At 41.0% G+C, this 23,975-nt stretch overlaps 1 protein-coding gene across 5 annotated transcripts in view; it reads left to right on the forward strand.

Moving 5' to 3' along the window:
- The window catches only part of ATG10 (autophagy related 10), a 188,719-nt gene that overhangs the window by 142,520 nt on the left and 22,224 nt on the right, over positions 1-23,975 (forward strand). For all 5 annotated transcript variants that reach the window (XM_048503753.1, XM_048503754.1, XM_048503752.1 and 2 more), the window contains 2 exons: positions 8,926-9,052; positions 15,061-15,158. In XM_048503753.1, coding sequence (XP_048359710.1) covers positions 8,926-9,052; positions 15,061-15,158 — 225 coding nt within the window. The remainder of the gene's footprint in view (positions 1-8,925; positions 9,053-15,060; positions 15,159-23,975) is intronic.

Below are 23,975 nucleotides of genomic sequence, written 5' to 3' on the forward strand. Positions count from 1 at the left end.
AGCAATGAACAAATCATAGAACATGAAATGTAACTGAGTTGTTAGTACCAGACTATTTGCCTCCTCTCTTCACTGATGCTGTTTTAGAAGCACTTGTAGTTCTTTAAAAATTGCTGAGAGGTCCTGATCAGAATCAAGTGTGCAGTAGCCCGAAGAGCTCTCCCCGCCCCCGGCCTTTTCAAATGTAGAAGCAGCTCTGAAGTCTGCACCTGAAAAGGCACAAGAAGGTGGAAATAAGACTTCCCAGAGCCACCTTGCCACACCATCACTTGTAGAGAAAAAGCCATCAAGTATGTGGGCTTCCTCAGGCCCTGATTAGCCTGAGTTTCTCAGGATGAATCTGCGGTCAGAGACTGAGACCTGTTGATTGTAGGTGTCAGACACAGGAAATTATCAATAAGCAGGTTGCTGACAATCCAGGAAGAAAGGTTTTTGGCCTAATTTCAACGTGGAGTGTCAAAACAACTTGACCCAGTTTAGTGTGGCGATTTAAGCAATATGAAATGAAGTACAACTTTCTGTAGCTGATTGTGATAGAGCAGGATAGGTCTATCTTTCTGGAGACTTTTGCCAGAGTAAAGACTGCCAGTTCAACTTTTGTATGAGAAATGAGAGTAAGGGGGGAAAGATGCAGCTTCTTCTGTAGATTCCTTTCCTCCTTGATCACTGCTTCTGCCAGCCTCTCTCTTTTTCTAGAAAGATCTCTTGCTGATCCGTTTTGACCTGAGCCTATTGCTTCTGGCTGGGTTCCTAGTTCTTATCAAAAACTCTGCCAAAATCAAGTTAACAGCTCCCCCTAACAGCTGCAGTTTGCATGAAGGGTCTTAAGTTGAACAACTTTCTGAGAAGAGGCAAAAATTTAATGTTTATTTAAAAAAGAAATAAATGTGTTTTGTTGCCTTAATTTATTGGGATGATTACTAAGAATCAGCTTTGAAGACATCAAAGCAAACATTTTTGGGAGCAGGCAGACATATTATTTACGCGCTGAAAACTGACAAGTCTCAATAGTTAGTGAGAATGAATTTGTAAATCAACCTGTATCATTAGTTAGGTTGTAGCTACTTATCTTTCTTATTATTAAACATACATTGCACTGGATATGGTGCTTTAAAGCATCTGCTCAGTACTCCATTATGATAGCACAAGAATGCTTTCACATGAGTGTAATAAAATAACAGATGCTTCTTGATGACAGCTTCCCAGTATGTTTAGGAAACAGTCAGTTCCAGATTTGGTTTCCCATGTTGTGTGGCAGCCATGCAAGTAAAATTATTGTAGAGAAGCAGTAACTGGAAAAATCAAAAAGTTCTGAGCTGTTTTTCTACAAAATGCACCTTAAGGTAAATTTTGTTTGTAAGAACACTTGAATAATTATAGCCTTTAAAGTGGTGTAGTGGTTAAGAGCAGGTGTACTCTAATCTGGAGGCACCAGGTTTGATTCCCCGCTCTGCTGCTTGAGCTGTGGAGGCTTATCTGCGGAATTCAGATTAGCCTGTGCACTCCCAACACATGCCAGCTGGTTGACCTTGGGCTAGTCACAGTTCTTCTGAGCTCTCAGCCCCACCCCCCTCACAGAGTGTTTGTCACAGGGTGTTTGTCATGGGAGGGAAGGGAAAGAAGATTGTCAGCTCCTTTGAGTCTCCTTACAGGAGAGAAAGGGGGGATATAAATCCAACTCTTCCTGTTGTGTTTGCTACCTTTTATATGATGGACCATACAATAGCGATAAAGCATCTACAAGGTAAAATGGGTCTGGGCAGAACACTTTTGAAGTTGGTCAAATCTTTTCTATCATACTATCCACAAAAAGATGTAGTTGGAGACCCTGAATCATAGAATTGAATCATAGAGTTGGAAGGGCTATACAGGCCATCTAATCCAACTTCCTGTTTAATGCAGAATCAGCCTAGCATCCCAGATCAGTGTTTGTCCAGCTGCTGCTTAAACACTGCCAATGTGGGGTGCTCGCCACCTTTTTAGATAGCTGATTGTACTATTAACTCTTACCATAATTTTTTCCCTTAGTCAGATGCTTTCTGCCTGTAATTTAAACCCATTATTGTGATTCCTATCACTGCTGCCAACAGGAACAGCTCCCTGCAGTCCTCTGTAATAGTCTTTCAGATACTTCAAGAGAGCAATCATGTGCCCTCTGAATCTCCTCTTCTACAGACTAAACATTCCAAAGTCCCTCAACCGTTCCCCATAAGGTTTGGTTTCCAGGCCCCTGATCATCCTTGTCATTCTCCTCTGTACCAGCTCCATTCTATCCAAATCCTTTTTAAAATGCAGCTTCCAGAATTGTACACAGTACTTCAAATAAGGCCTGACCAATGCAGTGCACAGTGGGATTATGATTTCTTGTGATTTGGATGTTATGCCTCTGTTCATATACCTTGAGATCACATTAGCCTTTTTATCGCTTCATCGTACTGGCTGCTTGTGTTAGCTGTCCACTCACACCCCAAGATCTTGTTCACATACATTGCTGTGCAGTTATATATCCCCCACCTAGCATGCGTATTCCTCATTTTTGTTTTCCAGATGTAGAAGTTGGCAATTAACCTTGTTGAATTGCCTACTTTTCTGGTGTGTTCAGATCTTGTTGAATTCTGTCGTTCTCTTCTGGTTTGTTTGCTGTTCTTCCCAATTTGAAGTCATCAGCAAAGTTAATTAGCAGTCCCTCCATACCTTCATTCAGATCAATTATAAAAATATTGAAAAGTGTGAAGCCCAGAACCTGGCCCTGTAGCACTCTACTGGACACCCCCTTCCATTCCAATGAAATGCCATTGACAACTACTCTTTGAGTGTTCCCTATCCACCTAACTATCCTAGAGTCCAGTTCACAGTCCTCTAGTTTACTCATAAAAAAATCATGAAGAACCATCTGCTTGGAAACGTTCATGGAGGCTCTGTGTTTTCTCTCATGTTGTTTATTATCTATGTAAGGTTACTTAATGAGATCAGCTACAGGTTTGGAGTAAATTGTCATTAATATGTTGATGACACCCACCTGTATATTTCTTTGAATAGCTTCTAATCTCTCTGTCCTGGCCCAGTGTAGTGCATAAGTGGTTGAGAGAACAAAGTGAAGCTGAATCCAGACAAGGTAGAGGTGTTGTTGGTTAGAAGGGCCGTGCTTTAGAGTGGGTTACGGTTCCTACCATCAATGGCATGCAACTTTTTAAAGAGCTTAGTTGACTTGGGAGACTTGTTTGGAACTACAGAAACAGGTGCTCATGACAGCAAAAAAAAATGCTTCCCCCAAACTACATCTAGTTAGGAAGCTGGCTCCTTTTTAGCAGACAGCTGCTCTGGTTACGGTGATCTGTTTTTTCAGAAACCTAGATTGCTTTCATACCCCTTGAAGATCCAGAAACTGCAGCTGATAAAGAAAAATGCATCAGCCCATTTGTTATCTGGGGTTAGCTGGTGAGACCATGTCACTTACGTTCTGAGATCCATTCACTGACTTCCATGTCCAGTCCAAAGTGTTGGTACTTAGCATTAAAGCCATTTATGGCTTGGGCCCACATGCTTGAATGACTGCCTCTCCCTATGTATTCCCATCTGGTAGCCTCATTCATCACAGCAGGGTCTATTGTCAGTACCCCTAGTCCAAAGCACTTGTCAAAGGCACTTTCAGCAACATTTTGGACTTAAGGCTTTTCAGTGGCTGTCCCATGACTCTGGAATAGGTTTCCAAGAAGTCGTTCCCTCCTGGATTTCTGGTGATACTATAAAACAATGCTAATCCTGGGAATTTGGGGAGCAGTCTGACCTTGGGTGACTTCAGGTGATTTTAAACTGGTTTTAATGTTCTTATAGCTGTTGGGTTATTAACTGTTTTTACATTGTTTACCTGCCTTTGATCCTTAGATATTCAGGAAAAAGGCAAGTATATTAATGTTTTAAATAATTAAATGGGCAAAGATTTTGATCATAGGGGATATTTCTGAGTTTTGTTTTGCATACCTATGTATATCCAGCTGAAATCAGTGAAAGTTAAAAAAGATATTGTGGGCTAAATTGATATTGATATATTGACTATCATTATATTTCAGTCTCAATATTGCCTCATCTGTGAATATTTAAATCCAGAGATTGAGGCCAAGGACAGAAAAGGCAGACCTGACAAAAGTTAGATTTGCTGAAAAATCTGAAATCTGAATGGGTGGAGTTAACGCCCAGATGGTAAAAGGAGCACCTGAAGCTTTAAGAAATGAATTCCCTCATCGGCTATTGCTAGGCAACCACAACAGCACCAAAAGCCTTCAAGATTTGATTTTAGTCAGTAAAAGGCAGGGGAGGGGGCATAGTCCTTTCCAATTCTGTTCAGGCCTTTGAGGAAGTACTCACTGAGGCCAGTCCTGACAACCACCACCAGATGGATTGCTAGCATATTCCTTGCATAACTCACCCCAGCCCAGTTGCTTGCTTCTGTTCTACAGCACCCACTCCAAGAAAATGTTATAGTTACAAATTAGAATCGGGAGGACCCAAGTTTGAATCCCCACTCTTATGTGGAGATTCACTCCGTGACGTTTGACCACCCATACATTCTCAGCCTAACTTATCTCACAGAGTTGTTGTGAGGATGGAAAGGAAGAAAGGAGAATGATATAACCTGCTTTGGATCCCCACTGGGAAGAAAGGTTGGTTACACATGAAGATATTTAATAATAAATATAGCTGAAGAGGGAGCACAGGTTTGAATGGGGCCCAAGGGAGCCTGGTCAACATGAGTATCAGGCTCCATTGAGGCATCAAAGGTTTAACTGGTGGGAACATGTTATTAAGCCCCTTAAGGAATCTCTTCCAGACAGGTAGAGACAACAGTGAGTAGTCACTGACCCTGCCTTGAAAAGCAGATATAGCCATCAAGTGCACCTTAACTGAAGAGTTTACTAGTACAGCACCCTTTAGGGATAGCAGATATGTGAAAACCTTGTCTACAGGGAAGGAAAAGGGATTTAAATCATGTGATTCTGCCCAAGCTACGAATCTAGCCCATTTGACCATGTGGGAACACCTAGTGCTACTACCTTCTCTGGCCAACTTGTCAATGAGTGAGGAGCCAGGCTATGAGGCATAGGGATACCACATCATGGTGAACTACTTGTCTTACCCTCAGGAGGTCATCTTCCTGGGGTAGACATATGTGCCTACCTGTGGGCAGAGACTACAGGAGCCCGATCCAGGGCTTCTGGAGCCAAAAGGGTGCAGTCAGAAGCATACTTGCAAAAGATACCAGAGGGTGTTTGATGGCTCTAAGTTTGAGTAAATTAATCTTAATGTAGATTCATGTTGGGACCAGAGTCCCTGTACCTCAAACCCTTGGTAATGTGCTCCTCAGCCTGTCAGGGAGGCATTGTGGTTACCAGTGTGGAAGGATTGGGAGCCCATAAAGGCATACCCTCTAACAAATTTCTGTCCACCTGCCACCATTGCACTGATTTTGAGACATACCTTGGGATAGATGACCTGTGCCGTTGTGGGTCCTTATTGATCCTGAATGGCCTGGTGAACCATTTCTGCATGATATCAGGCATGGATAGTATGCAGAACTTCCGGAGAGCAATAAACGTATTAAGCCCTCGTAGGTCCAAAAAGGGGCACTGGCCACTATTTTTCTTCTGAATGAGAAAATAGTGGGAGTAAAGCCCCTTTCCTCTAGATTTGAGGGAAACCCTTTGAACAGAGTCTTTGCTCAACAGTGTAGCTGCTTCTGATGCCAAAGCATCAAACTCTGGGGAAATTGGCTGGACTCTAGAAGATGGAGAAGCCAGAGACAGGAACTCCAAGGAGTAACTATTTATAATAACTGACAAAACCCATTTGTCACAACAGCACAATGACCTGTTATGAAGAAAATATAATAAACAGATGTCAAACTGTAGTTTGAGGTTAGGATAGGTAGAGCCTTTAGTCAGGCCAAAGGCTTTTTGCTCACTGAAGCAGAGCACTCATTGTTTGTGATTGTTTTGTAAAGCCATAATCCATCATTATGAATAAAGCAATAGTGATTTGTTTTGGAATCACAACAACTTTTTTCTCTCCTGGTGGGAGCCATCTAAAAAAAAAAATCTCACAGATTTTGTGGTCCTTTCCATTCCAGCTAAAATGATGCTGCCAACTTTGGCAGACCCAAAGTTTACTTCCTTCTGCTATGTCTTCGCATCTATGATATTGGAAGTACAGAGCAATGGATTACACATGAGTACTTGAGTCTTAATGTAATGCATCCTGTTACTACTGTTGACCAAATATAAAAGGATTAGAAAAGGCCTTAAGGAGGATTCAGGGGTTTTTGCATGTTTACAGATGGTTGATAGAATATTCCCTTGTCTGTAGTAAAGACAGGCATGATGTTTAGTAATCTGTACAAATTACTTCTGATCAGCAAAGAGTTATAGTGTTAGTTGATGCTAGATTAAATAATAGCAAACTCTGAACAACTATAAAGAAAATAGTACTATTAGTTCATTCCAATGATTAGCCTGCCTCGTTTTAATCATACATTGAAGTTGGGTTTTGTTTGGCTGATTGCTTGTTTTGAATGGTCACATTTCTCAGATCAAATTATTTTGGTAGTAATAATTTAGGCTTTCACATTATTAGTGCTTATATTACTCCAGTGTACAAGGAAGAATTAAGTTTGCTTATGGACCTGAAAGGCACATGACCCTGTTTTTGAAGAAACTTTAGTTTTAGAAAAGCTGCCTCTTCAGTTTTAGCTTTCAGCGATTAATTTCTTCACCCAGCAAAAGCAGTATGGTGAATTAATGTTGAGGACTGGTGGTCACTCCTTAGAAACATGCCAGAAACATGGCAGTAATGGCAGAAACATGCCATTACTCAGGTTTTGCTTGCCTGTTTACTTTTTTGGTTTACTTTTTTGGTCACTGCCAAGTGCAGTGTATACAGATATCTGAAGGTTTAATTTTTTTCATTTGAGATTAAAAGAGACTTGTGTAACAACCAACCAGAAACTGAATTATTCATGGCATTACATTAGTATGTTGAGAATATGAATCAAATGAATCCATGCAGAATTTGGCTAAGAACAGAACCAAATGTTGCTCTTTGAAAAAAGAAAAGCAAATTTCCCACATATTTCATTCTAAATTGCTTTCCTGCTCTACTTCAGATGTTTTATTTGCTGCTTTTGAAACCTCTATTGTTCCAAAGTTTCCTCCTGAGGTGATGGAAGTAGAGTTGACAGGTACCCAGATAGATAAAAAACAGGGCTTTCCTTTTGTCTATATGCAATTAGAATCATGGGTGTCAAACTGACTGGCAATCTGAATGAAAAGGCCTTCCTTCAGTAATTGACAGGTACACCTGGCAGAGGATTAGGGAGACTTACCCGTCTACACCAGTGTCTCAGTGTTGTCACAGGCAACATGGGAACATCCCTTCTAGGGGAACTTACCGCTGCTGGTAAGTCCCTCTGCCAGTTGGCTGATTGATGGTGAAGGGTGGGCCTGGGAGTAGGGTATTCCTAGAGGGAAAGCCAATGCTACTTGCTTTTTAAATGTTTTGGTTTTACAGTCCCTGCCTTCTTTCTGCACTATTTGAATAGGCATTGTCTCCAGCAACAAATTGGCTATGTGGACTGCTGGGATTTTTGTATTCCTTTTTAGGGCAGACTCCTCCTTTCTCTCCTCCTTCTTTTAGAAGGGCATATATTGCCATACTCACCTCACTTCAGGAAACAACTAGGCAGCAATGGAGAAAAAGCAGGGTAAATTAGGGGAGTGGTTAAATTAGTAAATTAGTAGAGTGGAAGTTTCCATTGTTCGATTTTTAATTGTAAAAGGTCACTGATTTCTGGCCTAAAATTAACGTAGTATGTCTTATTAAAACAAGTGTAACAAAATTATCGATAGCTTAAAAAAGGGACTTTCCTTTTGTCTATAAGCAATTAGAATAATCAGTAAATAGTCTTAATGTGGTTGGTGTCAAACTGATTGGCAATTTGACTTTGAATGGAAAGGCCTTCCCTCAGTAATTGTTTCCTTAGACTGTGAAGATGAATTTATATCACAGCTTCTAATGCGAATCTTAACTGACAAATAGGATCATATGGAAGCAAGTTCTGCAAGGTCTGTCAGACGGAGCTATTCCACCAGGCCCATGGTTTTGGGCAGAAACAGGATTTCCAACAGACCTGGTCTCTCTGTCCTTCCCCCTATCTCCTCCTTTGCCCCTTTCCTTCTCTTTCCCTTTCTTCCTTCCATTCATTTTCCCCATTAGTTGGTTTTAGCACCATTGGGGTGGCATGCCAAGCACTAATGTTTTAATCTATGTATTTGTTGTAAGCTACCCTGAGTCTGCCATGGGGAAGGGCAGCCTGTCAATCAATCTAAAGGGTGAGGATGGACATGGCATTTTTCAGAACAATTAGCTGATTTGGAAGTGTTTTTATGGCTTACAAATAAAAGTGCCGTTCCTCCCTTTAATTGAATTCTTAGAGAGAAAAGGTTCTGAAAGTTGCAGTAGAGGCTGGCTGTACAAGATGTTGATTTGCTGGTGCTTCTGATGTCAGTGTCACCAAGATCCTGCCCCCAAACATCTCGAAGTGTTAAAAGATGTTGAGCAAAATAAAAAAGAAACAGATCAGCATATATGAAACATTTTTAAACTGTGTCATTATAATGCAGACAATCTGTCTAAAAGCTTGGGAAAGAAAATAAGAATGTGATTGACTGGGTTTGAATTTTGGGTATGCACCTTCACTGTGTCACTTGTAAAGCTGAGGAAAGTACTGTGAACTCACTTCATACAGTATGTCTGTCTTCCCCCTTCTTCCTGGCATTATTAATCAAAGCAGTCACTGCGTAATCACTAAGATGGGCCTTACAATGGTATTGTTTACACACACTTGTTTATGGCTGTTGGTATTTGTTGTTTCAGGAAGGTCTGGATGACTCACAAGTTGCTGGAATCTGTGCGAAATCAGAAGCAATTCGGTATGAGTATCATATTCTGTATTCCTGCAGCTACCAAGCTCCTGTGCTGTATTTTCGAGCATGTTTTTTAGGTAAGATGTCTCTTGCATGAAACTAATATTAAACAGAAAAAAACGTACACAAACGTCACGAATAGTAGGAAACTTAAAAGTTGAAAAAATGTTGGGGTGTGTGTGTGTTTTGTGATTAATTTCTTCTACATTTCAGATTCTATGAGTATTTGTATCCTGGGGCAGATGATATCATCTCAGCTTGAAGAAGCTTGATCTTTAGACTCCTGGCAGAAAGCCTATAGTTGATTAAACCTGCTAACCCTTTTTCCTTTTCTTAAGATGATAAAAGAGGAGGGGTGTGTGTTAAAGATAGAGGTAGCTTTAAGATTTAAGATTTACAATTAAGATGAACAAAATACCTAGGTCTTGAATGCGGTAAAGAATGTTTAATAGGGGCTTTATCAGAATTTTGTTTTGAACTAATGTAGAGAGCAGTTTCACATTGTCATGTTTGTAACTATCACAGGCAGAATTTTTAAACTCTTCATGCCAATACTGCTTTATCTATGTTCTTTTTAATATATATATCTTAGAGCTTGTGAATCTTATTACTTTGTTGGAAAGGTGAAACATTCTGCTTCTTCCAAGGCCAGTGGCCACAACTCTGATTTAACCAGCAGGAATAGAGTGATCATACTGGAATGTACTGGCTGTACTCTGTTCTGCTCCATGTGAAGAGTTTATACCTGGGGCTGGGGAGGGAGGTCATTTCTAAACTTAGTCTCCTGTATAGCAGCATCAGTAGCTTTTGTGTTTGGAATGATCCATTAGCTTTATCTAGCTTAGCACATCTGAATGTTGCTAGTGGTATCTTTTTCTTTTTAATTAAAAAGTAGCTTAAGCTGCTTTGAATGTGTTTGGTAGATTTAATCACTCTCTGCCTTTATATTGTTTCATGGCTTCTAATTTTGCCATGTTAGCATTTTAACCAGCTCTTTGAATGCAGGAAGAAAATAGAAAATTCTTAGTCTCCTCTGGTAAAAGGGATTTTAATCTGAGGTTCATTTTCTCACAAACGACAATTTAGGGCATATTTTCAAGTTAGGATGTAGTCAATTGGGGACATCTCAGGGTCCATTGCCAGTAATAGCTCCCTAATTCACACATACCACACAGCAATTATATGCTTGTGGTTATTGCAAACATTTAACAAAGTAGTTGCACACTGTTGTTTAACTTACTTGCTGACAGGAGAATAAAGAAACTGAATCTACTCCAGTCACTTTCGTGCTTTCCAAATATGTAGCAAAAAGAAAATTAATGTGTGTGGTGCAGAAAAATGTCATCCTTGTCATCCTAGAACAGTATACCTCTTACATGCAAGTAGGGGGAAATGATGTTACTGCAGGTAGGGGAAATAGGGCGGTTCTTCTTCTTTTTTTTTTTACAGTACTGTATTTTCATGTAATTAGTATTCACTATAAGCAGTTAATCACCAGAGAAGAGCTCCCAGAGACAAAACAAGTTGTTTAGCTTGTCAGCATCAGGGAATCAGAGGTGTTGAAACATGACTCCTTATAGCTGGAAGTGGGTATTACAGAAGCTGATGGATGATCTAATGCACAGTCTTTGTATTGTGTGCCAACAGCTCCCCTTGCAGTACAGAATTTTAATTGTTCCTGTAAGTATAATTATACATTTTAACACATTTCTTGGTAATCTTTCACAATAGAAAACAATGACTTCTGGAGGATTTCGTAGCCACTTGGAACTCCTTTTATATCTTTTAAGCATTTCCCTCTCAGTGGCTGACCTGAAAAGAGAGACATATTTTGGTTAACAGACTTGTCCAATAGGTTTCACTTAGGTATCCTTAGACTTTACAGCACTGGCCTAGGGACCACTGAGGATTCTTTCTGTGCAGCTATTTCACATTTAAAGGAAGTCAGATGGGTGGGTCTTATCTTGTATATTATGCTGTGCAGCTGTCATCTGTCTGGGATTTGATCATGCTGGAATTTGCAAGTGTCTATCACAACCACTCATGAAAGTGTTAACTATTTGTTTGAATGTAAACAAGATATAGAGGTCACATTCTAATAAGCTGACCTATTGGTTAGGCATTGGCCAGTGTAGTAGCCATTTGTTACATATCTATGAGCACGTATACCTGAGATTATAAAGTTAACTTGCTTTCTTTGTTCTATGCCCAGTTGGACCATGTGCTGTCATGTAGCACTATGCAGTATGTAACAGTATAGCATAGTGTTTTTTCTCCATGTTACCCTGCCTTTAAGCTAGTAAAGTTTAATTAAGCAAGTCATAAGTATCTGGGTCTTTATTAGCATCTGCTAAAATCTGCTATTAAAGTAAATCTGCCACAGATCAAATAAGCGAAACTCATGTGATTGGCCCTACCCAGATCATGATGATGTTTTGAATGAACTATGAAACTGTGGATGAATTACACACCACACTCCTAATGTAATTTCTGTTGGGCACCTTATTTATTCAGTTGCTTATACAAATAATGATTGTTTCCTCCTGATTTAGCTACATTCCAATCTTAAATATGTATGTTGGTACGCTTTTCTGAAAGTATGGAATAAAATCATGGTTTGTGATACTGTGTCAGTCATATTTGATGTGTTCACTCTAAGCACTTCCTTGCTGTCACAACCAGTTGGTACTAGTATAAATGTTTCAAACCACGATATGGAGTTTCCCCAATATGTACACGATGTAGACAGAGGCATTCTACCCTTTTTATTAGTTCATGCAAATCAGATCTAAAAACAGATGGGTTTAACAAAGCAGCTTAAGCGTAGCGCCCACAGGGACATATGGAGTCACATGTGCAGGGCGGAAGCCACGGGGGCAGAAAATCAAGGCAAGGTGGGCCAGGCACAGCAAGAGTGCGGCGGAGGCCGGCGGAGCTGTGCGCAAGGAGGGAAGGCAGCGTGCTGGGCCTCTAGCTGTCTCACGCATCTCCCTCATGGACAGGCCAGAGAAGGCTGACTCCTGCCGCCCAGCCGAGCCCCTCTGGTGACCGCCCGCCTGCTTTCACAAGCAGTCGGGTGCATGGGGTGAGGGCATGGAGGTGGCAGAAGGGGCCAAGCCTGGCGTCAGGAGTTGGCCTCCTCCGGCCTGTCCATGAGGGAGATACAGGAGACAGCTGGAGGCCCAGCATGCTGCCTTCCCTTCTCTCGCACAGCTCTGCCTGCTGGCCGGCCTCTGCCACACACCTGCTGCGCCGAGGCCTCATCACTCCTGAGGCGCCGCTGTGCCAACTGCCTCCCGCTGCTGGGCCCTGCCAGTGGAGGGCAGGAGGTGGGTGGCAGGGGGGTGCCACTCTTCCTGCTGCTGGACCGGATGACGAGGCCAGTGATGACGAGGCCGGCTTAGATAAGTGGGGTGGGGGGAAATGTTCTCTGAGATATGTGGGAAGAAACCATTTTGTCTTGATGATATTTATCTTTCCATACCTCTCCTGGTCTTTGTTAATAATCTACTTTGTATCAGATACTCATTTGTGATTTCCTGGCATGTTGGTGTGTGCTTGTGTGTGTATTTGCTGACGAGACACACCTGATTTCAGCAACCCCTGGTCTGGTTTTCAAGGCAAGAGATGATCAGAGGTGGTTTGCCATTGCCTGCCTCTGTATCAGGACTCTGGTATTCCTTAGAGGTCTCCCATTTAAATACTTGCCAGGATTGACCCTACTTTGTTTCTGAGATCAGATCAGGCACATCTGTGTACTGTGTGTAATTTCTGGTAAAGTATATCGAAGGAGGTACCAACACCAGATAAATTAGAAATATGATACCAGCCTGTCCTAGTTTACTTTTCATAACAAAACAGGCTTATTTCTATTGAATTGCTAACTGATAATAGTAATTCTATTATCCAGAGGTACTAATCCCAAGTATACTTATTGTGGTAGTAAATTCACTTTAAATCAGTTGGACTCATTTTAAAATAATGGATACATTCTTTTAGTATTATTAATGTTGTTGAGCGTCTCTTCTTCATGTACCTTGAAAATAAATTGCCATAACATTTTATTATATTCAGTTACAAATACTGTTTAAGCACTCTTAAAAAAACTGTAGTCTTTTCTTCATTCATTAAATGTGTCATTTTCGGTATCCTAAGGACTCAACAGCTGATCTGCTCTTTACTTTTTTGAACTTGGGTTCAAAAATGCCAGTTTAATTAGATCTACCAGACCACGGCCACACAGCCCAGAACTGGATTAAACAACTGGTTTCCCCTACAATAAATGTGTTAGAGTAGAAAGGATTGTTTCTTAGCTCGGTGTTTATTATGGGAAGGCTCATCCATTAAAATTACTAGGACCATTTGTAATTGACAGACTGACAAGCCATGGGAATGTTATCCTGTAAGATTATTAATAACTGCAATAATATTTTTGTAATTCAATATGTAGAATTTAATTTTCTCTTAATTGGTTTCTTCATGGGGCAAAACTGACACTTTATTTCATTCCAAATTTAAATGGTTCTGAAGAACTGGAACTTGATTTGTAGCCTGATTCTTATACAGAGATCAGAAGTTCCAAATCCTTCTTTTATTTGCATTAACAAAATGAAAATATTCTGTAAACTGTGGCACAATTATGTGATCAGAGGGACTTCAGTGGGATCTGAAGGCAGAGCATGTAGTATTCATACATAAACAGTTATGAGTATAATGGCAGAAATTATGTTATGTACACGTATGGGGAACTTGTTCTATACAAGAAAGAACAGAGCCCGACCTAGAAGAAGAAAAGTTGGATTTATATCCCCCCTTTCTCTCCTGTAAGGAAACTCAAAGGGGCTGACAATCTCCTGTCCGTGTATTGTTGAAGGCTTTCATGGCTGGATTCAACTGGTTGCAATGGGTTTTCCGGGCTGTGTGGCTGTGGTCTGGTACATCTTGTTCCTAATTTTTCACCTGCATCTGTGGCTGGCATCTTTGGAGATGTATCACAAAGAAAAGTCTGTCTCACACTGTGTCAAAAACCTCTGAAGATGCCAGCACAGATGCAGGTGAAATGTTAGGAACAAGATCCACCAGACCACGGCCACACAGCCTGGAAAACCCACCACAACCAATCTCCTTTCCATTCCCCACCCCACAACAAACACTCTGTGAGGTAAGTGGGGCTGAGAGAGCTCAGAAGAACTGTGACTAGCTCAAGGTCACCCAGCTGGCGTGTGTTGGAGTTCACAGGCTAATCTGAATTCTCCAGATAAGTCTTTACAGCTCAAGCAGCAGAGCAGGGAATCAAATCCGGTTCCTCCATATTAGAGTTAACCTCCTCTAAACCACTATGCCACTGCTGCTCTTTGCTAGAACAGCAATTACAAAATTTTAATTCCATGTAAACAAACCATTATCAATAATTGTGTTTATCTGGAAAAAAGGATGCTGCATAATATATCAGACATGGTAAAATAGAATTCCAAAGCTGAAATTCAGCTTTCCCTTTATTTGTATTCACCATAATTTCATGGCCTATCACAGTGAACCTTTAAATATTTGTAGTAATTTGGAGCATGTACTAGCCCTGAGACATTATCTATAATACATTCATGTTTTCTGTGATTAATTTTTGGCTGTTGCTTTTGCTTTCACATGTTTACAGTTTCCCACATTTAAAGTTAGTACGGGTGAGTAATAAACAGAATTTCATCCTCCATTTTGAATAAGTTCAGAAAATAAGATAAAACTGAATCTGATTGTAACAGATTTCAAGTTATATCTAAACATGACATTCAAATGTTAATTGAATGAATAAATCTTGTTTATTTCACAGACATGAAAATGTCAGTGAAATCAATCTATTTATCATAGGCTACTAGCCTCCTGACATCTAATAAATGCCAAGATGACAATACTTATTGAAAAAGTATTGAAATATTTTTCTCACAAAATGTGGCCCCTGTAAATAATAGTCGGTGTCATTCCTCCTATTCATTCTTGGTTGATCTGTTAGGTTCAACATTGTTTTGCATGTTTATATGAAGATACATATTTTAGAATTAATTTCACAAGATGTGTGGATTTTTTTTTTCAGATGGAAGGCCTTTAACTCTGGATGAAATATGGAATGGTGTCCATGAATGCTACAAGGAGCGTCTCTGGCAGGGTCCATGGGAAACCATTACACAACAGGTTTGAGGCTTCTTATCCTGTTAGAATATTATAAAATGGAATTAATTACATGAGAAATAGGTCACATTTATATTGTAAAGCAAAATGCTCTTAGACCATTAGTCAGGAAGAACTCTGGAACTAAAGTTAGGTTTTTTAAAGCACAGGTTTAAGCAGTTAAAAGCTATTCTCTGGTTTGTATTGTCGAAGGCTTTCATGGCCAGAATCACTTGGGTGCTGTGTGGTTTCCGGGCTGTATGGCCGTGTTCTAGCAGCATTCTCTCCTGATGTTTCGCCTGCATCTGTGGCTGGAATCCTCTGAAGATGCCAGCCACAGATGCAGGCGAAACGTCAGGAGAGAATGCTGCTAGAACACGGCTATACAGCCCGGAAACCACACAGCACCCAATATTCTCTGGTTTTCTTGTGACTGAAAATGTACTAACTTCTTAGAAGTAATGTTCTTAAAAGCTTCAATGGTCCAAAGATTTTCAGCAGTAACAAGGAGAACAGAAGGTGACTGTCTTATGTAATTAACTATTATGATATTATTATTGAAAAATTGTATTTTAAAACCCTAACATTATATTTTGCTGACAGAAGAGAGAGAAAGGTCTGTTTTCTTTGATTCTGCTCCATACTGCAGCCTCCTCACCCATGTAACTTTTTGTTAAGGAAGGTCTTCTTTTCCCTAGTACTGTCAGGTAGAGGTCTAGGACGCTACCGAAAATGGAAAAGGTGGGGGAGAAAGAAGATCTGCTTCCAACAGCAGAGTGGCAGTAGAATAAAATAAAATATAGTTCTCTTTGCACATGTGTGGAACAATTCCCAGTTCAATTATGAATAAAAATGACCTTGTAGGAAACAGAGTTGATAAGACTAGTTTTAAGAAGATGCAAAACTTACTGTACCCAGTTTCTCTCCAAACCTGTTCTTATATTAAGTGTGGTATAGTGGTTCAGAGAGACAGGCTCTAATCTGGAGATCTTGGTTCAGTTTCCCACCCCTCCAAATGAAGCCTGCTAGGTGATCTTGGGACATTCACAGTTCTCTCATAACTTTCTCAGTCCCATCTATCTCACAAGGTGCCTGTTGTATGGGGAAAGGAAAGGTGATTGTAAGATGCGGGGTATAAAAAACAACTCTTCTTAATTCAGATTTAATGCTGCTATAACTTTTACAACTGCATACTAAAAATGTAACTCTTAATTGACTGAACAAATAAAGACAGCCAAAATTTGATTTAGGCATGCAGCAATATAATGAACATTGTCATTAATTTAACCCACATTGGTCCTTGTAGAAGGATAACATCATAATAAATGCAAACATTTCTGTTTGTCCATTGAGATGTAATTATTCTACAATTTATGTATTTTGTAGAACTTGAAAGCCAGGCACACAATAAAAGACCTTTTTGAATGGAGGAAGCACAGGGATTTGAACATGAGAAGAATCCTCTTCTCATTGACTGCTCTTATCTCCCCGATTTTCTACTTTGCCTTTGGAAATTCTGGATAGGGCAGGAAATTGAATGGTAATGTGGGAGAAAGATTTATTTCCTGGGCCACTTCACTCTGTCCCTATGAAGAATTCCAAGTTCCTCCTTTCAAACTTTTGAGGAATTGTGGCTGCTACCTTCTCTTTGATTTAGAAGACGCACCCTTGATGAATGAGGGCTGGTGCATCCCCATATAACCGTGGTGGCGAACCTTTGGTACTCCAGATGTTATGGACTACAATTCCCATCAGCCAATTGGCCATGCTGGCAGGGGCTGATGGGAATTGTAGTCCATAACATCTGGAGTGCCAAAGGTTCGCCACCACTGCCATATAAAGTACATTGTAATAATCTAATGTAAATGTTAACAGGGCATCCACCACAGTGACAAGTTCTTTCCTTGCCTAGGAAGGGCTGCAGCTGTTTAAAGGCTCCCCTGGCCACCACTCCAACCTTGTTATGCCACAGAAGTCCCAGGTCTAGCAGCACCCCAAGCTATGAACCTGCTGATTTAGTGACAGTGCATCCTTCATCCATTACAAAACTGCCTCAAAGCTCCTGTTCACAATTTTGAGATAATTCCTAGGATCTACTGGAAAAAGATAGATAGAACTAAGTGTTATCCACATATTGGTGGCAACTCAGCTCATATCTCCAGATGATCTCTCCAAGTAGCTTTACATAGATGATGAAAAGCGGGAGGGGGGGGATATGAAACTTGGTGGAGTCCTGTAGGCCAGAGGCCAAGGAATGGAACAGCAGTCTCCCAGCACCACACTCTGAATCCTACTTTTCAAGGTAGGACCAAAACCACTGCAGAACAAAATGTAGCATTTGTTCCTGAAAAGGAATAACTGACATATTAATAATTCAGTTAAAGAGGTTGGGGAGGGCAGGGGGGAATTACGAGAAGATTTATAAAATGAGATAGTATCAAAGTCATTATTACTTTAACAAAAATGAAAGATGTGAAAATGAAGCCATGTAGTGTAAAATAAAAATTTGATTGAGGAAGGCACCTGAAATTTTAATTATGCCAAGTGCTTACAGTGATACAGGCAGCAACAAATTAGACACATGTTTAGCATTATAATGTGTTGTCAAAATGGATCACTGCAGTTCTAAGCAGAGGCAATATAAAGTATCAGTATTTATGAGCTGAGATCAATTCACTTCACACCTGTTTAGAAACTGTTCAGGTCATGAACAAATTTAGTTAAAACTGATTCTAAATATTGCAACCTTTGTAAAGATGCTTGCGTTTCTAAGCAAAATATGTGTGCTTTTTGTCTTCCAAATGGAGCACCTCTCCCATTTTTTATTTCTATTTTAACAAAAATGCAAATAAAATAAATGCTATCCCTAATATACCGTATATACTCGTGTATAAGCAGAGTTTTTCAGCCCTGTTTTAAGGCTGAAAAATGTCCCCTCAGCTTATACACGAGTCCTGGTTCTTCAGGCCTCTGCTGAGGCTGGGGGCATGGCCAGGACGACCTCCCTGCGGCTGCACAAGCCGCTTGTGGCTGCCCTCCTCGTAGGGTGAAGGGGAACCCTGGCTGGCTGGGCTTCCTCAAGCTGGTAGGTGGAGGGAGTTCCTTATTTCAGCAGTGACTCCCCCTGATGTCATTGCCCAAATAAGGAGCTCCCTCTCCACCTCCTGGTTGCCTGGGCTTCCTTCAAAACCCAGCCGAGGAGAGAATGGAGGGGAGCTCCTTATTGGCTGGGCAAATTTTTAGACATCAGGGGGAGTCACTGCCCAAATAAGAAGCTCCCTCTGCCTCCTGGCTTCCCACCTTCGGCTTATACGTGAATCAAAACGTTTTCCCAGGTTTTGGTAGTAAAATTAGGTGCCTCGGCTTATACACGAGTCGGCTTATACCTGAGTTTATACGGTAGATATTATTTTAAAGATTTGTATTTTAACTTTCAATAAAATTATCATCAAGGCAGTTTATGAAAGAGTAAATTAGCAAAATCTTTGGCAGCTCTTGGAAATCTGGATGGTTCTTCCTTTCATATCTTCAAGTTGTGCGTCCACATTCATGGTGGACTTATAAATGGAACGTACTCAAACATTTAAAATAAGTGGTCAAATAAACTAATTAAAATGGTCAGCTTGGGGGGGGGGAAAGGAAGTGAGAGAGTCAATTCTCACCTTTGGAATTATCTTGGCATGACAGCAGTGGGCATATATATGTTGGTTTGTGCAGTGGTAGCCATTTCTAAAACAAGTGAGATAACCAGAATCTTTGCTGATGTTACACATACATGCTCTTCAAAGTCATCATAGGCACAAGTAAACTTGAAAATAGTATTGTGGTAGAAATTTGGTAGTGAGAACTGGCAACATATACATAAATAGGTGTAGGGGTGTAGCTGCCAGGGGGCGGGGTGGGGTGTCTTGGCCCAGGCACATGCCGGTGCGTGGGCGGGGCTGGGGTGTTCTGGGGCATGGTGGGGGCACGGGCGCAGCTCCCCCTCACTATGCCCCTGAATAGGCACATAATCCTTTTTATTGTTGAGTAGCAAATGACATTTATATTTTACTAGCACGGACACATGCTCCTAGTCACCACTGGCAGTGCCTCTCTCCCCCAAATCATAGTCTGATTGAAATGTTCAGAGGCAACAAAATTTTCACATCTCAGTATTACCAGATTTTCCTAGCAAACAGTGCAACTAGACTATATGCTACTGCAACCAAAGATAAACTTCTGAACCAATCCATAGGGATTGCATCAAGTTAAATCTAAAGTGGGACTTTTCTTCAAGAGAAATAAGCATTTTAAATGGGTCACATTCTTCTATAAAAGGTGTAATTTGGGCATAAGTTGTGCATTTGCCAGGGCATCCATTACATAGACACACATGGTCTTGGAAAGAGCATCTGCAAATCAGCTATTAGCTAAGACAAGTGTCTCTCTGAGAAATGGAAGCCTGGCTTCTCGGAGCTTCCCTGAAAGACAAAGTCTGCCATCATAACCAGGCACAAGCTTTGGCTCAGCATTTGGACAGCAGAGTATATTTTTTCCAAGTCCAATTTAGCAGCTTCATAAAGTGTTTGGTGAGTATCTTAAAAATATCTCCAAAGAAACAAAGGATAAAAAGGAAAGTTGCATCTAGCTTCTCCCTGCTGGGCTCCCCGAATATTAAAAACCTCTAGTGCCAGAAGGAAGGAAGTACAGTGTGCATAACCCAGCAGCTGAAGCATAACAACAAATGGCAAATACATTGGGGAATGGAAGGAGAGAAATAAGTTAAAATTCAGTTTTAAAGATGGTAAGATGTTATATGCGCTGCCTTGCTATTATTTCAGATATTTGCAATATATTTTGAGTATTTCGCAAGGGTACTTGGTTTTGGGTTTTTTTTTAAGTAATCAGAGGAAAAATTTATGTATATGCATATGTTCAAACACATGAAAAAGAAACAAAATAGAATTCTGACTAATAATTCACTTAGATTTTAAATACCATAGTTCAAAGCAATAAAGATCCATACAGACTTGTTCATTTTGAAGGGAAATCCTTGTATATGTCTCATCTTGGTAGTCTATTGGAAAGATTTTCATAGAAAGTTGGTCTGTTACAAAAAAACCAATGATGAAACTATCTTGACTCTCACAGGATCTGATTACTAAGAAGATAAATTATTTAGACTTCAGTAACATTCTTAACTCACATGGTTAAAAATATAATTTATATCTCCTTTGGATTTGTGGGAAGGATGAATGGGCATTGTGTGTGTTTATGTGCTGTCAAATCACTTCTGACTTACGTTGACCCTAAGAATTAATGACCTCCAAAACTTGTTCAGATCTTGCAAACTTGAAGACTGCATCCTCCTTTGTGGAGTCAATCCATCTCATTTTGGGGTTTCCTGTTTGTTGGAGGGGATGGTCATGAAGTCACGTCTGACTTATGGCAACCTCTGATGGGTTTTTCAAGGCAAGAAACAGTCAGAAGTGGTTTGCCATTGCTTGCCTCTGCATCATGATCCTGGTCCCCTGGAGGTCTCTCATCCAAGTATTTGCCGGGTTTTGGGGACGTAGGTATAGATTTTTTATGGGGGGGGTTCGGGGTGGGGCATGGCCACGCCTCCCCAAGCCCCAGGGCATGGCCACGCCTCCCCAAGCCCCGCCCCTGGCCTAGCGCTTATAAAAGCAGCTCTCCGAGGTCGGGGATGGCAGACTCCCCTGCCCTGCCCTCCCCTGCCCCTCCCCTCTGGGCTGAGGCATAGAGGGAAAATGTAGCCTGGTGCAAAATCTGAGTTTTGCGCCCAGCTAGGGCAGCTTCGCTGCTAGATGAAGGAATCCACCCCCAAACAGCATCACTTTCAATGGTGTTTAAACTAGATCCACCTTAAAGGGAGAATCTGGGGTCCCTAGTTAAACAACATTGAAAGTGATGCTGTTTTTTGGGAAAGGGTGAGATTATCCCCCACCCTGAAACAGCATCACTTTCAATGTGGCGTAGTGGTTGAATAGCTTGGAGGTGCATTCTAATCTGGAGGGTACCAGGTTTGATTCCCCTGCTCCTTTAACCACTCTCTGAGCTGTGGAGGCTTATCTGGGGAATTCAGATTAGCCTGTACACTCCCACCCACGCCAGCTGGGTGACCTTGGGCTAGTCACAGCTTTTCGGAAGACTCCTCTCAGCCCCACCCACCTCACAGGCTGTTTGTTGTTGAGGGAGCAAGGGCATCAGGAGATTTGCATAGCTCCCTTTGGAGGAGTCTCACTGCAGGAGAGAAGGGGGGGATATAAATCCAAACTCTTCTTCTTTTTCCTAAACTGAGGGACCTCAGATTCTCCCTTTAAAATCCATGCCGAAGGGGTGGATTTTAAAAAGAGGAAGGAATCTGGGGAAATTCTGGGGGGTGCCTGCTGTCAGGGGTGCAATGGTTAAGCTAGAAGCTACCAAACTTTCAGGAGTATCTTTAGGAGTCTCTCCTAATGATACAACCCAGGTTTGGTGAAGTTTGATTCAGGGGGTCCAAAGTTATGGACCCTCAAAGGTGTAGCCCCATCTCCTAAGTTCCCATGGGAAACAATGGGGGATGAGAGCACCCCATTTGGGGAGGTCCCATAGCTTTGGACTCCCTGGATAACTTTCACAAAACCTAGGTGGTATCAATAAGAGACTCTCCCGATGATCCCTCCCAGGTTTGGTGAAGTTTGGTTCAAGATGTCCAAAGTTATGGACCCTCAAAGATGTAGCTTTCATCTTCTATTAGCTCCCATTGAAAACAATGGAGGATGGGGGCACTCCCTTTGGAGAGTCTCATAGCTTTGGACCCGCCCTGGGACCAAACTTCACAAAACACTGGAGTGGTATCAATAAGAGACTCTCCTGATAATGGACACCTCCTTAGGTTTGAGTGAAGTGCTTGGCCCAATTCAAGATGTCCAAAGTTATGGACCCTCAAAGGTGTAGTCCCCATCTTCTATTAGTTCCCATTGGAAACAATGGAGGATGGGGGCACCCCCTATGGGAGTCCATAACTTTGGACCCCCTGATCCAAACCTCACCAAACCCGGGTAGTATCATCGGGAGAGTCCCCCAAGCAATCCCTGAAAGTTTGGTGCTGCTAGCTCAAACAGTGCGCCCCCTGCAGGCCAAAAACCGAAAAAGCATTAAAACATTTTAAAAACCCACAAACAGGTGGGCGGAGCTTCGGACATGAATGGGGGGGGGTTTCAAACCCGAGAACCCCCCCCCCTTACCTACGTGCATGCCGGGTTTATCCTGCTTAGCTTCTGAGATCTGACAAAATCAGGCTAGTCTGGGCAATCCATGTCAGAGCTCTCTTGAGAGCTCTCTTGAGAGCCAGAGCTCTCTTGAGAGCAGTGAACTCTAATCTGGAGAACCAGGTTTGATTCCCCATTCTGCCACATGAGCAGTGGATTCTTATCTGGGGAACTGGATTTGTTTCCCTGCTCCTACACATGAAGCCTACTGTGTACCTTGGGCCAGTCACAGTTCTCAGTCCCACCTGCCTCACAAGGTATCTGTTGTGGAGAGAGAAAGGGAAGGAGTTTGTAAGCCATCTTGAATCTCCTGAAAGGGGGGGGGGGTATAAATCCAAACTCTTCTTCTTTTCCTAACTGCCTGAGTATTGCTATCAGTGAATAGAAGAAATATCACTGAAGTCCCATTACAAAAACAAGTTAATTCTGACAATAGGACCATCAGACAAAAAAGGACAATAGTTTTTAAAAGGTGTGCTTAGTAAGTACCAGGTATTTCATTATATCTCAAGATGAAGCCTTATCTGTTATGGAACATTTTACTTTTAAATATGCTTAATGTTATAGTTAAGAAAGCTGCAACATTAATAAATAAAAATGGTATGTTTATATTCTTATTATATTTGATCCTTTTACAGGCACATATTCCAGTTCACTAGTACACTATCTTGGCAAACTATGGAAGTCTGATTACAGGCTTTGTTTGGGGGCATGATGCATCACTTACTGAAGTAGTGATAAAAAGTCAGGAAGATTTCAGTGACAATCCATGCAGAAAAAATGTTCTAGCATATGCTTTGGATGTAGAATATCCCAATTAGCATCCTAGACAGAATCTATGATTGTAGGGTTGGATAAGATCTCTCTCTAAGAAATCAGATTACCACCCAAATAGTAACTGTGGCTGTTTATTGGTGCTATTCATTGGTTTCATGTGAAGAAATCAGAATCTTCTCTGTGTCTCCCTGATACCAGCATAATGCTGGACTATTTTTAATCCGGCTCTTTCCAGCATGTGGTTAAGAGGCTGAAAGACATGTTCTTTATGGAGCTACAGTAATTCTGTCCATTACATCACTTAATTTATGGAAGTGTTAACACAAAAATCAATAAACATTATTTCTAAAATGTCAAGGATGTTAATGGTGTGATTTTTTTAACGAAAGATTCTCAAATGTTTCTGAAGGGAGGTCTTTGATATAGTGGTGTTGAGTCACAGCAGAGTGAAATTGTGGTAGGGAAGTTTTAAATCTTTGTGGCTGAATCGTGAGAAATGTGTGTAGGTAGCTATTCTTAGACATACAAATCTTTCTGGACATATTGCAGAATTCTGTTAAGTTAGAGAGGTTATGTATAGTGTAGCTTAACAGAAGGTTGCTAAGATTTTCAGCTAAATTCCTTTGAGTTATTTCAACAGTTGCTATAGATCCCTTGGCCAGAACTTACAGAAAATCATTTATAGTGTCAATACAACTATAGAGAGGCAAGTTGCAAATATCACTCCAGAGCTGGATATTATTCAGAGTCCTGGTTAACATAACTGATAGAATTCTACTTAAACTGAGTTTTGGAGCATGAGACTGTA

This window comes from Sphaerodactylus townsendi, linkage group LG07 (genome assembly GCF_021028975.2).
Source record: "Sphaerodactylus townsendi isolate TG3544 linkage group LG07, MPM_Stown_v2.3, whole genome shotgun sequence".
In the NCBI taxonomy this organism is placed as follows: domain Eukaryota; kingdom Metazoa; phylum Chordata; class Lepidosauria; order Squamata; family Sphaerodactylidae; genus Sphaerodactylus; species Sphaerodactylus townsendi.